Below are 14,074 nucleotides of genomic sequence, written 5' to 3' on the forward strand. Positions count from 1 at the left end.
TCTTTCCCCTACAGCCCCCCTGGCTGGGAAGTGGTGCTTCTTTGGGCTGAGGCAGCTGCAGGGACAGGAGCCCTCCCAGCCCCTGCCAGGTAGCATGCAGGGCTGGGATCAGTTGTCAGGAACGCTGCTGGAGATTAGAGCGCAGCCTTGCGCAGAACCATATGGGATGTCAGTGATTGCACTTTAAGTTAATCCTCAATGGGATCTGGCACAGACATTCAATAAAATGCTGTAACAGAAAGTGCTTTAATCTGATGCCTTATCCATCGAGGGTTAACTTAGAGCATGATCTGCTATTTTTAAGGTGTTCTAAGAGCCATAAATGTCTGTTCAGTTAAGGCTTTAGAGCTCTTTCTGCTTGTTTAAAGAGTGATAGGTACGTCTGTACCTAGTCTAAGTCTCTTAGCAAGGCCATGATGAAAAGATAGACTGTTCTGTTTCATTCATGTTTACCCACACCTGTTAGCTGTAGTTTAGTGGTACATTATTTTGAATCCCATTTATGAAGGGAGTCAGTTTTAAAAGTCTGCCTCTCTTGCATGCATATGGACATACACGCACAATGTTTATCATTGAAGAAGAGGAGTACAGGCAATCTGTGTATAATATTCTGTAGTAGATAAGCTCAGTGTCACACTACCTATCTGGAAACCTACTTGCCTCTATCCTGGTCTCATTTGCTTCTTGAAGACCTTTAGTGTTGCTGTAAAAACAGATTGTTAGGTTACATAAATATTTTGTAAGTTACACAAGTTCTAAAACTGTTGTATAAATGAGCCAAGTTTTGACTTAGCACTATCTCTTGCTTCATGCCAACACACTGCCCAACAATGGATGTTTAAATTTGCAATGCAAACTAGAAAGGCAGCCCCGTTTTTGGGGGAAGGGGAGGGAGGCATCTTTTTTGTGGTGTGCTCTTAGTGCTTCTGTGAAGATCAGATTGAAGAATTGAAGCCTGAGTTCCGTGCAAGGCTAAACTTTTTGGACTTCTACATGTAAATTGGTAACATTGCAGAGTTGCAAACTTGCCCTGACATAGGGGCAATTATGCTGATGGCAGAAATTCCAGATGGGTTCCTAAGTCTGACGGGCGAGCAGGAGGGCAAGAGGGATATGAAACATGGATGGTACTGAATTTTTTTTGGTACCTCGGGCACTTTAGGCAAACTTTTAGCATTCCAGAATTAATCTACAGTAAGATTTTATTATTAGACATGACAATTCTGGAGAGTGTTTGGCATTGGTATGATGAAGTGAGCATCAGTTTATGAAAACTTAACAAGATCCTGGGCCCGGAGCAGCTCCCCATCCAACTGCGTGCTCTGCCAGCATGGCTGGGACTGCTTTCCATGGAAACCCTGGGCCACACGCTGTCATGGCCCCACTGTTCCTGGGGACTCCATGGAAACTGCAGCAACACAGGCAGGGGCTGCTAGGAAATGGAGTCTGCTGTGGGGTTAATCTGACCCATGGGCCAGAATTTGCCCAACCCTGATTAATACCACCCCTGCCCCCCGCTTCAAATTCCCACACCCCTTGTCTCTCTTATTTCTACACAGACAGATTGGGGCTGGACCAGGGCCCCTTTTTCCCATGTAGCTGAATGAGGCTGGAGTCGTATGCCCTTCCCACCCCCTGTGTGGCAGGGTTGGGGCAGGGCCACACTCTCCCCACATGGCTGAATTGGGGCCAAACTGTGGGGCCCCACCCTCATTTGTGTGGCTGCGTGAGACCTCACTGCACTCAATCTGGGTGCCAGATTTGGGCCACTGGCCAGATCTGACCCACAGAGGAACCAGGCAATGCTGGGGAAAAGGTTGAGCACCATTGCAATTGATGGAATGAGCTTCAGAAAACTTGTGCCATGGAAGATACAGTAGGCAAGTTATTTGAGAGCTCTGCCCCCAAGTTTAATGTGAAAACGGTTTTTGACTTGTGAATTTTGTCTGTATGAAGCTAGACTTGAGGCATTTGGAAATCTGAGATCAAGTAGCACGTTAAATGATTTGTCATTAACTTCTATCTTTAATTTGCTAGGAAAAATCCTTAATGATGATACTGCTCTTAAAGAATACAAAATTGATGAGAAGAACTTTGTAGTGGTTATGGTGACAAAGGTAAGATGTGCTTGTCTGTCTCAAAGCTATATACTTGTGTCAAATCTTTATCATGTTTTTCAGAATTGTATGTGTAAGCACACCCTGAATCACTAAAAATTTATTACCTGAAGGTTGTGGCTAGCCATGAAAAGCATTCACTTGAAGTCTTGTATTTAGCTACCACCTGTGCTTGTGCTATGCAGCACATAGCTGAGATGGTGAACATTTGTGCAAGAGTACAAAAAAACCCAGCTACATTTGGACTTACGGGTGATAAGCGGAATCTGTTTTACTGTCTGCTCTTTCTTATGACCTTCTCATGTTCCATTCTGCCTGCAACTCTCTTCCTTTATGATTTTATTCAGTAAAGAAGGAAGAAATTGGAATCTCAGTGGTTCCATAATGATTTGTCTGGCATAGGATTTCCCAGAGCGACTACTGCCTTTCAGAGCTCATGTCTCTGTAGTGCCAGTTTCAATGGTTTAGGCTGGGAAAGGAAAAAAATGTGCAGAGCAGCAGACCTGCAAGCTTTTAATTTGCCACAGCTGTCATTTAGAGGGTGTTCTTGTGACAGATCCTGGCTACTCACCAGTTTGCCACCCAAGTGTACTTAACCTTTGGAATTTGAATAGAAACAGTGGCTGAACTCATATTTAGGCTTCTCATCTGTGGTGTGAGCCCTCTGTTTAGAGCCTCCTGGGAGCTGGAGCATGTGGTCCAGCTGTCTGGTCCCAGAGACCTGCACCAACTCCTTATGCTTCCTACATATTTTGAGCCCCTCCTTTCCCAGAGTCATGCTGGGAGCGCGGAGCATTCTGGTTTACAGTTTAACTCTTCCGGGGACATGAATTTAAAGAAACGGCCACAAATACCTTTATGCAAGACGCATTTTATCTGTTACATAAAGACATGAACTAGACATGAATATTAAGAACAAAATTGCACGAGTTAGGGATGATGAGGTACGGTTGTCCATCTCTGTTTAGGAAGACTTGATTCTTCCTGTATCCATAAGGGTCCTATGCGGTAAAGAAGCTTAGCTCTTTTTTTAGGATGAGTTCTGTCCTTCGTGGTGATCCAGACGTACGCTGTTACAGTTAGTGGTTTGCCTGCTTCATCATAGAGTCTTTCAGCTTAATTTGCCCTTCCCCAACTTCTGTCTTCTTGCTTAAAACATGCTGTCGCACTGCTACAAAAGAGCATATCCAAACATCTCCCTTATTGACAATAGCTCCTGTGCCTCTGAAGGCTTCTATGTAAGTCGTTTTCAAAAGCTCCTTTTGTCGTCTGTTTTCCAGCAACCAGAAATTTTTCATTGTCTCCACTTTCCCTTCTGATGAAATAGAATTATAGAAAATTAGGGTTGGAAGGGACATCAGGAGGTCATCTCGTCCATCCCCTGCTCAAACAAAACAGGACTCCCAAACTATATCAACCCAGACAAGGCTTTGTCTAGTCAGGTCTTAAAGATCTCCAAGGATGGAGATTTCACAGCCTGTCTAGGTAACCTTTTCCAATGCTTTACTACCCTCCTAGTGAGAGAGTTTTTCCTAATATCTAACCTAAACTTCCCTTGCTGGAACCTGAAACCATTGCTCCTTGTTCTGTCATCTGCCATCACTGAGAACAATCTAGCTCCAATCCTATTTGTAACTGCCCTTCGGGTAGCTGAAGGCTGCTGTTAAATCCCCCCATAGTCTTAGGGTCAGTACTTTCTTGTATTTGAGTAAATCAGTTTTCTTGCAGTGATTCATCTTGAATAAGCAGTTGTTGAGTTCTGATGACCTGGTATTGTCCCTGCTCAGCCAGGAATATGACTCAACCTTGCTAGCCTGTGACAAGTAGATGTGGACACAGGCATTCAGCAATGTAACTTGCACAGTGTAGATCCCATATTATCAACCAGGCCAAAGGCAGGGCAAGGTGGCACCTTAAAAACTAACTGGTTCAGAGAGGCATGAGCTTTTGTCTGCTTTGTCAGATTCTATGAGTGGACTTGCAGAAAGAAAGGGTATAAAATAGGAAATATGAATATAAATATGATGGAAAAAGGTAGGGGAGGGGCATGGCAGAGAGGCAGAAGGTAGGTTGACAAGGTCAGTAGAAATAAACAAGGCAGTTGACACACTGAGGGGCATGGGAATAAGTAGCTGGAGTTTAAAAGCTAGTCCAGGTAATGTTTAACGCAATCCAGTGTCTGTATGATTTCTTATTCCAGTGTCAGGAGCTGTTGACTTTATGCAAGGATTTTCCTGTCTAGCCAATGCATGCAGCAGAAAGGCTGTGTAAGCTGTTGATTGTCTATAAGACATTGGTAAAGAAATAAGTGAATTAACTCCAAATGTTATATTAAATGTAGCTTGGTGATCTGTGTTAACGAAGGGTCACAGCTGGCATCTGCATCTGTAGCAAGAGCTGGAGCTTGGCAAGAATAGGATTTAGGTAGTCTGCTGGAGAGAGATTGTTTGAGGTTGGGGGGCTATCTGTAAGCCTGGATTTGCTCCCCCCCCCCCCCAAAAAAAAAAAAAAAAAAAGACTGCCTTGAGATGGTCTTCATTTTCCAGGAGGAGCTGGAGTCATTAATGATGTGCCCACTTCATGCTGGGTACTCTAGTGACAGTGACCGGAGGGAATCTGTTGCTCTTTTCATAAGGTTTTTGTTGTAACAGGTTGCAGCATGGTCTGAGCCTGGCTGTACTGATTTGAGTTGCTGTGGTTTTGGGATTGTATTGTAAATGTAGGATGCCTTGCTCCAGATTCTGATGTTGTGAATCCTGGTTGGTGGGATCAGAGCAAATACTTTTGTAACATAAGTTTGCTGATGGGTCTGGTGGTGTTCTTGGGATGAAAATTGGTGATGTGGAGGTAGCAGTTGTAGTGGTAGCAGTTGGTTGGCTTTTGGATACAATGCGATGGTAACGTGCCCTTTGCAGAGTTTCACAGTGGTGTTCAAGAAATGAATTTGTCAAGTGGACTGTTCAGGAATCAGTTTGGAGGGATGGAAATTATTAAATTATTTTATTGCTCTCTCTGCAAGCTTGTCCTTAACATCTGATAAAGTAGGCTTTAACCCACCTGCAAAAGCTTGTGCCTCTCTGAACCATTTGGTATCTAAGCTGCCACCTTGCCTTACCTTCTGCCTGATTTCAGACTAACACGGCTAACCATCTCAACTGACAATTTCAACCAGAAACCTTGAGGTCTACATATTCTTACAATTGTCACTTGCACATGGGTACATTTAATCTTGAATGTAAACAGGCTTCCTCTTCACTGTTTGCCAGTAGAAAATGAAAAATCAAAGAAATTATTATGCTTGTCCTGCTAAACCTGTGACATCTCACTGTCAGCTTTATGTGTATTCCATGACTGTGTGCTTCAGTGATAGTTGCACAGCTCAATTGTTTTTACTTGTATTTAGCAAATAGTGCTTAAGAGTACTTTGGCACAGTTGGAGTGGGTTGTGGTTTAAAGGCTTACTTTAGTAGTCACTCTGGGGATCTTGTCTTGACAGATAGTGTTCACAATTAAATGTCAATTTTCCCTTCTGTTGGTTTTTCAAATGTGTGTGGTCAGTGCCCTTTGCAGTCAGTAGATTTGTGAAATCTCTTTAACTGTCTCAAAGAACGTCCACAGCAAATACTGTCTGCTTTTTAGAACGTTAATGAAGAGTATGCCTAAGAAACATGAGTAGTCATTGTCTAAATGAGCTTATCTTGAATAGAAAGCCAAATGTAAAGACTTACAGTTTGGGATGTTTTGCTTAAGTACCTCAGTGCAGATTATAAAATGCCCTTTTTACATGTTTATATAAATCTTAAATATATACTTTCATTCTAAACAACATTGAGTAGATTTAAGTGTTGAGTTTGCAGATTACTGTTGAAATGTAGCAAGTCCTTTGCTGGATATACACTGAACAGTTGTATTAAAATGTTTGGTTTATACACCTGTGTTCCACTGTTCTCTTTGTAGCCCAAAGCAGCAGCTGCTCCAGTACAATCGCCAGCTATAACTCAGCAATCAAATGCCACCACCACCACTACAGTTAGTTCTACCACAACAGCTACTGCAGCTCCCACACCAGCTCCAGCTCCTGCCCCGGTTCCTGCTCCTGCCCCTGCCCCCACCCCTGCTCCCACCTTGGCTTCTGCCCCTGCTCCCACCCCTGCCACTCCAGCACCAGCTGCAGTTGCATGTGAATCTGTACCTGTAAGTGCCCCAAAAGAAGAGAAACCAGCAGAGAAACCACCTGAGGCACCAGCTGCTATCAGCCCTACATCAACTGACAGGTAAGAACAGCCACCTGGAAATGGCTTGTTGAAAAATTCCATGTCAAGTTGACCATTACCTTTCCTCTAGCTTTACTTGTATATTACCCTTTGTCACTAGAGTGGGATGTAGAAGGAAAAGATACTTAACCTCATGTTTGTTTTTTTTGTTATTGCACTTCATTATGTATGGGCATCTGGCTTGTGCGAGGGTTCAATACACAAGTTTTTCCTCTCCCCTCCCCCATAGTCTTGTGACAGCCTCCAGGGCTGGAAATCCAAGCAATGCTTGATCTGTTTCTGTCATCTTCTGTGACCTAGGGCATGTCACAGAATTGCTGTGAGTTACTTTTTACCTCTGAGCTGAGCGAACTTTCCTACCTCTCAAGGTATTGTTATCTTTACTGAATCAATGTTTGTAAAGCCATTAGATTTGGGGGTTACCTTCCTGAAGTGAAAAAACAAACTCAGGACTGAAGCATTTTTAATCCTCTTTGTTATATTTGTTAACGCTATATTTGATAACACTTTTGCTCCAGTCATCATCTTGGTTAATTTCTGGAAATAAATTAGTCTGTTAAGAATAATTTCTTCTTACCTTTGCTGGAGAGGCTGTGAAAGACTTTAACTTGTTTTGGGGAGAATAAAGGGGGCTAGGGTGGCATGGGTGCCCAAGGTGAATGGTTAACAGCCCAGAGGTTGTAAGTTTGAGGCCGTAGCAGAAGCTCTAAGACACAGCTCTGTGAGATTCCAGTGAACCTGCAAATTCTGCTAAAGACCTTGTCACAAGGACACAAAAAGGAAGGAAGGGAGAATAAAAACAAGGCTGCATCTTATTCTAAAGTATTCCAGAACTACTAAGCAGCCCTACTACTACTACAACTTCTTTTCATTTTGTAGAGAACTGTGGGAATTTGAGTGGGTGTGGCTTTTTCAAGCCAAACAAGCTGCATTTGGCTTTTCAGTAGTGGGAACTGAGGCTGAATCTTTAGTCTGTTCACTTTTAAGGTCTTTAACATATTCAGGAATGTTGCAAACAAACAAAAGATAGAGCTTGTGATGCAGTCAACTGTAATTTCACATCCCTGGCAGTGCTTCATACTGGACATGAACAGGCTTATACACGTATTTACATTTCATTTACTTAGGCAAGCATTTAGTGCAATATAAAACCCCATCAAGGGGTGACTTGCAGTGATGAAAGCTTACAAGATTAAGATGAGTAAGGAATTGGATGAGTGAGGGAGGAATGCCCCGTATAGGCTTCATATTAAAAAAGAGAGAGAAAGAAAGTCTAAAGAGTAACTTAATTATGTCAGTGGTCATCTCCAAAAAAACCTGGTTTGAACCCTCTTACAACAGAATGCAAGCCTTTTGATAAAATTACATCTCCTTTATGCCCATGTTTTAGCTCTTCCTTCCTTTCACTGTAGTCGAAAGAGACTGTCACCCCAGGGAGATTAATGATACCCTTCTACTCTGGGAGGAGTAAGAGTCTCAACACCATAAGGGGAAAGAGAGGAAGGGAGAGGTAAACTTTTAAGTGTTTACATGCCCTAGGTCATAGTAGGGTACAGGTCCTGTTTCTCTCTCCTTGGTGTGGTTGTGGGGATACTACAGAAAGGAGCCAACCAGAAGCTCTAGCCAGTAAGAACCGAAGTAGCCAAAGCAGGGACCGCTGATTCTAATTCTTTGCCTTGTTCACCTGTTTATTTCCAACCTTCCTCCTCTCTTCATTGAAAACTTGCCTCTTTCACTTATCCTGCTGTGCTCATCTTACTACATCCTACATTTCCCCCCCAAAATGCATGCACCTAAAGAAATTAAAGCACTAACATGACATTTGCTGCCATTGCACTGTTCACTCAGTTTGTTATGAGTGAAATAGTGATGTCTTGCCCTTTCTTTTCACCCATATTGGACTAGACTGGAAAAAGAGTGGATTAAGTATTAGTCTTGGTATAAATGCTCAACTGTGCATGGAAAACCAGAGAAATTTAGCAATGAATGGAATAACCTTTCAATACTGCTCTCCACAAACCCATTTGTTCATTGTGATATAACAGCCCTCTGCTGGATGCAGTGTATTTCCTTGTCATGGGCTAGGAAAAGCAGCTCTCTCGCTCTCTCTCTCTCGTTTTTTGGTTTTGTAAATTTTAGTGACAAATGGCCATTTAGTGCTCTTGCCAGAACACTTGTAGGAAATATTTGCATGTACGCACGCATTACCTTCTGAAAACTGATCCTGGCAGGTCCTAGCAATGAGGGGTGTCCTTCAGCAGTCAGAGTAAGCTGAAAGGGAATGAATATAAACTCTTTATCAGTTGCCCTTCCTTCAAAAACCTTACTTTAGCCTAATTGACTCTTACCAAAATCAGCAGCATTTCTCTACCATTGACTTAAATGTGAGCAATTACGTGAGTACTGGGTGTTTTAGCAAATCACATACTCTTATCTGAGCCTTAAGGACAAAGTTTAGGCCATTTCGTTATTGAAGGCAAGTAGGTGGCCAGCTGTGCAATGATGGTCAATAGTCCCAATGCCAGTATTGATGGTTTTGCCCAGTGCAAAGGTAAGAAACGATAAAATTTTGGCTGGAGCATATACATAGGTAAATTCTGGATTCACGCTACTGGGTCTTAAAAGCTTTTCACTTCAGTAGAAAATTTTGCTTGTTCATCAGAAACAAAGGGGCCCAGGTATCAAACTGCAGCTGCTTCTTCAGCTTAAGAATCACCCGTTCTAAAGTTATATATTTGAGATTTTACTTGTTCTGTCTTACAGTACAACAGGTGATACTTCTCGATCAAATCTTTTTGAGGATGCTACAAGTGCACTTGGTAAGTGTTTTAGTTTAAGTAGTTGGCACTTAGACATTGTTTCAGCATAGCTGAAACAAACAAGGGATTAGTAGACACCACAGTTGTTTGTATTCTTTTCTCTATCCAGTCATTCCTAAGATTTTAATCGAAGTACTGTTCCCCAAGAACACAAAGATTGGCACTGATTAGCAGCACTTGGAGATTTGTCCGAATTTCTTAGTCCTGCCTTTTCTAATGGATCATTTCAGTGTGGTTTGGGAAGAACATTGAACATTGTGGCCGATGCACAAATTGTGTATGTATAATTTTCCTCTCACCAGTACCTTCCAGCCCTGCAATCTATATAGAATGGTTGACTTGTAGTGTTTGTAGTTGATAGCTTATAACCTTACATGAAGAACACAGCTCAGCTTTCTTTTAAATATATTTACACTCCTGAAACAATTGGAGGTTCTAGGTTGTGCAGACTGTACAGGACAGTCAACCAAGTGAATTTAGTCAAGCCTGAATGCAGCAATAAGGTGCACCTCTACCCTGCCTTCTTCCTTCAGACCAGTACAGCTAACTGCTTTTCCCTGTACAGTAGAGTGAGCTGAAATGAATAGCTGGTTTGGTTCAGTATTTTAGCCATTGATACATAAAAAAGCAAATATTTCCTACAAAAATATTCATAGAGAAGAAATCACCAAGATTTTGTGTGTGTGTATATATATATATATATATATATATATATACTTTGTTTGGTGCACGTAAGCAACAGTGAATTTGTCCGATGCTCTTGGCCAGCTGAGGTGAAGTAAACAAATCGGGATATATGGAAATTCTTATATATGGAAACTTGCTTACAAAAGAGGTGACTTGCCCTAGATGCCTCAGGGTAGCAAATCGAGAACTACTGTATGTACTTGAATCCAAGACAAGATTTTTCCTAATCAGCATGGGGAAGGAGGGGAGCCTCCTCTTGTATTCGAATACCTGCCTGGGGTTGGCATTGGCTTAGCTCCTGGCTTTGGCTGCCGGCTTTGGCACAGGCACAGAGCTGCAGGCAATAGAGGGATGCATGGCGGGGGACAAGTGCCAGGGATTTGGCCATTCAACCTTGCAGCTTTCTCCACTTCAGCAGTGCGGGGTACAGATGGTGGGGGGAGGGGTAGACACATTTAAGATGACTTTCCACTAATTGGATTTTATACATTGAAAATGATATAGAATCTAATTATTGGAGGGGTCATCTTAAGTTGTCTTGCATTCAGGCAAATAGAGTAGCATTCCAAGCATCTTGACTCTGTTCCATCTTACCTTGTCTTCTGGGCTACGTAGTTTGAGAGGGTTTTGAAGATGGACACCTTTCCTTTCACCATAAGTCTGTCCAGTACAGTGATTACTTTTAAGAAGAGGTGTTCTGTCCAGCTGAATAAACTTCTTGCCCCACTTAGTCATGAAGGGAGCACATCATAGTGTGTATTCACTGTATAGCAGACGAGTTGCTCTTTTATTGGAGCAGTCCAAGCTTCACTGCAGGTTAAAGCACTTGCAGCCAAATAGGAATTGGGGAGTGATTGTTTTGTGAAACAGGGAAGTAGATCTTAAAGTACTAACAACAAGCCTCCTTCATCACTGCTTAAATGGGAGACTGGGGAATCAAATTTGAGTACTTGGATTGCTTGTGGGCTGCAGAGGCATAAACTACCAGTACTTAAGCTTGCCACTGAATCTTTGCCTGTACTGACTACAGCAAGGAGACTAAGGTGAAGCAGACTTCTAGATTTTATTGGACTCTTTCCACACACCCCCACTCCTCTTCCCAATCTTATCTAACATACCAAGTTACATCTGGGTTACAATGGTGTGGTACTGAAGAGCACCTCAGAAATGACATCTAATACATTTGGTGACTGGAAGTGATACTATCCCTCCCTGTCATTGCCTAGCATGTGTGCTGTACTTTCTGACAGCTTGCTGCTGAGCTGACTCTCAGCTAGCTGCTCTCTCTCCCTCCCTCTCTTCCCTTTCCCTTAAGGGTTCAGGTAGGGAGAGCAGAGCAGTATGGGATAGTGGAGGATCCAAGTAACTAGACCTTAAAATTAAGATGGGATACTTACCTTCCATGAAAAAGTTCCATTTTCAGCAAGTAAATTTTTTGAGTCCAGTTCACCATTTTATCAAGGAGTAAATTGTTTTAATGTTTGGTACATTAAATTTTGTATTTATTTATTTATTTTATTTTAATTTATTAAATGTTAATTGAATGTTTGGCACATTAAAATACAATATCTGGCAGGGGCCTAGAATCACCTCATTCAAAATGATTGCTGTGCTGGGCTTTATTGTTGCTGACTTTCAGAGATAAAATACTTGTTTAGAATACAGGTTTGCAGAACTAATATAATAAGAGATGGCACTAGTTCATATTTCAAGCTAGATCACTCTCTTCCTCTGTCTTCCTCAGCATGCTTTCTTCCTTAGAAAGGAAGCCAAATCAGTTTTGAATTTGCATTCCTAGAGGAAACCATCCTGAGTCATCCTTACATCCTCATAGGCATCATTTTTCCCTTTGCCTGAGTTTTGAGGCATTGACATAATGTATTAACTAGCTTGTCTGAACAGGGCCTTCTGTATCCTAAAAAGGAGGAAATCAGCAGATCTGGCCTTGGCTATATAATATTAAGATCACATCTGAGCTACTTAGATTGCTCTCTGTCCTTTACTCTTGATAATGACTGGAGTGATGTTGCTAAGCAACACTTCAAAAATTCTGCTTCTTTTTAGGACTTCTCTAACTTTGGACTGATCATTCTAAGTCAGAGGTTCTCAAACTCTGCAATACCATGACCCCCTGGCAGCCGATCAATAGGGGGAGAGGGGTTTCCCTGTGTGCCTGTGCACCAGAGAAATCACCGGTGGTGCGCGGGTTTGTGACAATCTTTTTAAGGTGCTGTTGACCCCCAGGGGGGCCACAACCCACTGTTTGAGAACCCCTGTTCTAAGTTATTGGTGTGGTCTAGGGGGCCTTGACTGTCTCTCATCATTGTGATAGAGCAGCACCAAATGGTCATTTGGTCCTCATTTACCTCTGGTCATCACCCTAAGAATTGTGTTAAGTTGCTTGGCTTTGCTAGATTGCTTTTAGATGCTTTAAAAACAGATTTCTGCCTTAGAGGGACTAATTTCCCACCTCGCGCTGCAGGGGCCTTTTTTTAATTAAGGCAGAAATTGACTGTTAGCTGTGAAGATGCCCTTGACCTTTGTGAAAAGAGTAAGGAGGGAGAATTATTTCAATTATTAATGTGGAGTGTTACAAACACACTTCTACTTTGATAGAAGCCTGCATTGTGCTCTGTCCCCAGGAACTCTTACCATTCTAATGAGTACTTAATACAAAAACTGAACACACCTGAAACTAAATCAACCAAAACTTGGATAACTTTAGTGCAAGTTACCCTCCATGTGAACGAATGAAAATTGGTTTAACATAATACGTTTCTAAACTATAGTCTGGATGCAACCCTTTTTTTTTTTTTTTTTTTAACTTTACACTGGTGTTTTTCCCTCTAGTGACAGGTCAGTCCTATGAGAATATGGTGACTGAGATCATGTCAATGGGCTACGAACGAGAGCAAGTAATTGCTGCACTGAGAGCCAGCTTCAACAATCCTGACAGAGCAGTGGAGTACCTTTTAATGGTGAGTATCTTCTCTTATCTACATTTTCATCTTTCTTCCCTCTCTTAACAAAAGGACTTAATCTTTGAAAAAAATAATTCTTTAAAAGTGACAAAACTTCTAAGATGAGTGAGAATCCACGTGGAAACAGCCATATTTTCATAGTGTTGGAGTGAAGTTATAGCTGTGATAGTCCAGGAATTATACAAGAGTTAAGGATTTTTGTGGGCAGTATCTTTTATTGGACCAATGTTTTTTGGCATAAAGTTAGGCAAGCTTTCAAATGCAAGATATTGCTTATTAGGCGTCTCATAATTTCTGGACCATCATGGCTACAACATTTCTCTTAGAGTACTGTAACTTGCCTTCTTGACTTAAGCTTTGTTTGCCCTTTTATGGAAACAGGATCTTGCCATCTCATTGAAGGTCATCAATGCTGACTGACTCCCTGGTTGCATAAGCAGGACATTTCCCAGACCTCCAGTGTTGGCATTCTGGATTTTCTATTTTCCTCTTCTGGAAAACAGTACCTAATGCAAGTAGAATGTATATCGGTTGCAAAAGCCAACTGATTTCTGTTTTGGCAAAAATGGCATTCCACTGCCTCAGTTTCCTCCCTACTCAGACCCCAGCCCAAAGAATCCTGTTCTTAGGAATCTTGCGCAAAGCTTCTCAAAATCTTGGAGAGCATCTTCTCTGAGCAGCTGTTTTCTTCTTCTTTCTCTCCCCCACAGGCTGGTCCTGTGCTAAACTGATTCCTGCTACTAAGAAGGTGTTGCCTCTCTTCCTCTTTCTTAAGTTTATGGTGACTGAGTTTTCCCCCCTCTCCCTAGTTCTCTTCTGAAACTAAGAATTAACCTCTTGGTTTTTTTTGTTTTTCTTCTGGGAAAATATTGTGGTTATCTACAGACAAACTTGGCTGGACAAGTTTCTGTACCTTTCAGGCAACCTGTTGTTCTAATGTGCTCTGATTCAAGTGGAAGTGGTCAAGGTTTAACCAATCTCTATTGTCCCTGGTCTCCCATAAGGTGGTCAGTTCCACATAAATTGCTACATTGCTGAATGCCTCAGTGTAAGACTAGCCAGAATTCTTAAATTCTGATTAGTGCAAGCTGATTAAATAAGTTTACAGAGCTCTCAAGTAGGTTGGTAGCAAGTCTAAGCTATGATAAACTTGTCGCTGAAGGAATGGACAATTTAACTCCCTTTAAAGGGAAAGA

General features: G+C 41.9%; 1 protein-coding gene across 4 annotated transcripts in view; it reads left to right on the forward strand.

The window, feature by feature from the left end:
- RAD23B (RAD23 homolog B, nucleotide excision repair protein) overlaps positions 1–14,074 on the forward strand; it is a 56,778-nt gene that overhangs the window by 30,654 nt on the left and 12,050 nt on the right. For all 4 annotated transcript variants that reach the window (XM_025202817.1, XM_014519624.2, XM_025202827.1 and 1 more), the window contains exons 3-6: positions 2,038–2,117; positions 6,075–6,391; positions 9,155–9,210; positions 12,748–12,875. In XM_025202817.1, the coding sequence (XP_025058602.1) occupies positions 2,038–2,117; positions 6,075–6,391; positions 9,155–9,210; positions 12,748–12,875 (581 nt within the window). The remainder of the gene's footprint in view (positions 1–2,037; positions 2,118–6,074; positions 6,392–9,154; positions 9,211–12,747; positions 12,876–14,074) is intronic.

This window comes from Alligator sinensis, unplaced genomic scaffold, assembly GCF_000455745.1.
Source record: "Alligator sinensis unplaced genomic scaffold, ASM45574v1 scaffold560_1, whole genome shotgun sequence".
Classification (NCBI taxonomy): domain Eukaryota; kingdom Metazoa; phylum Chordata; order Crocodylia; family Alligatoridae; genus Alligator; species Alligator sinensis.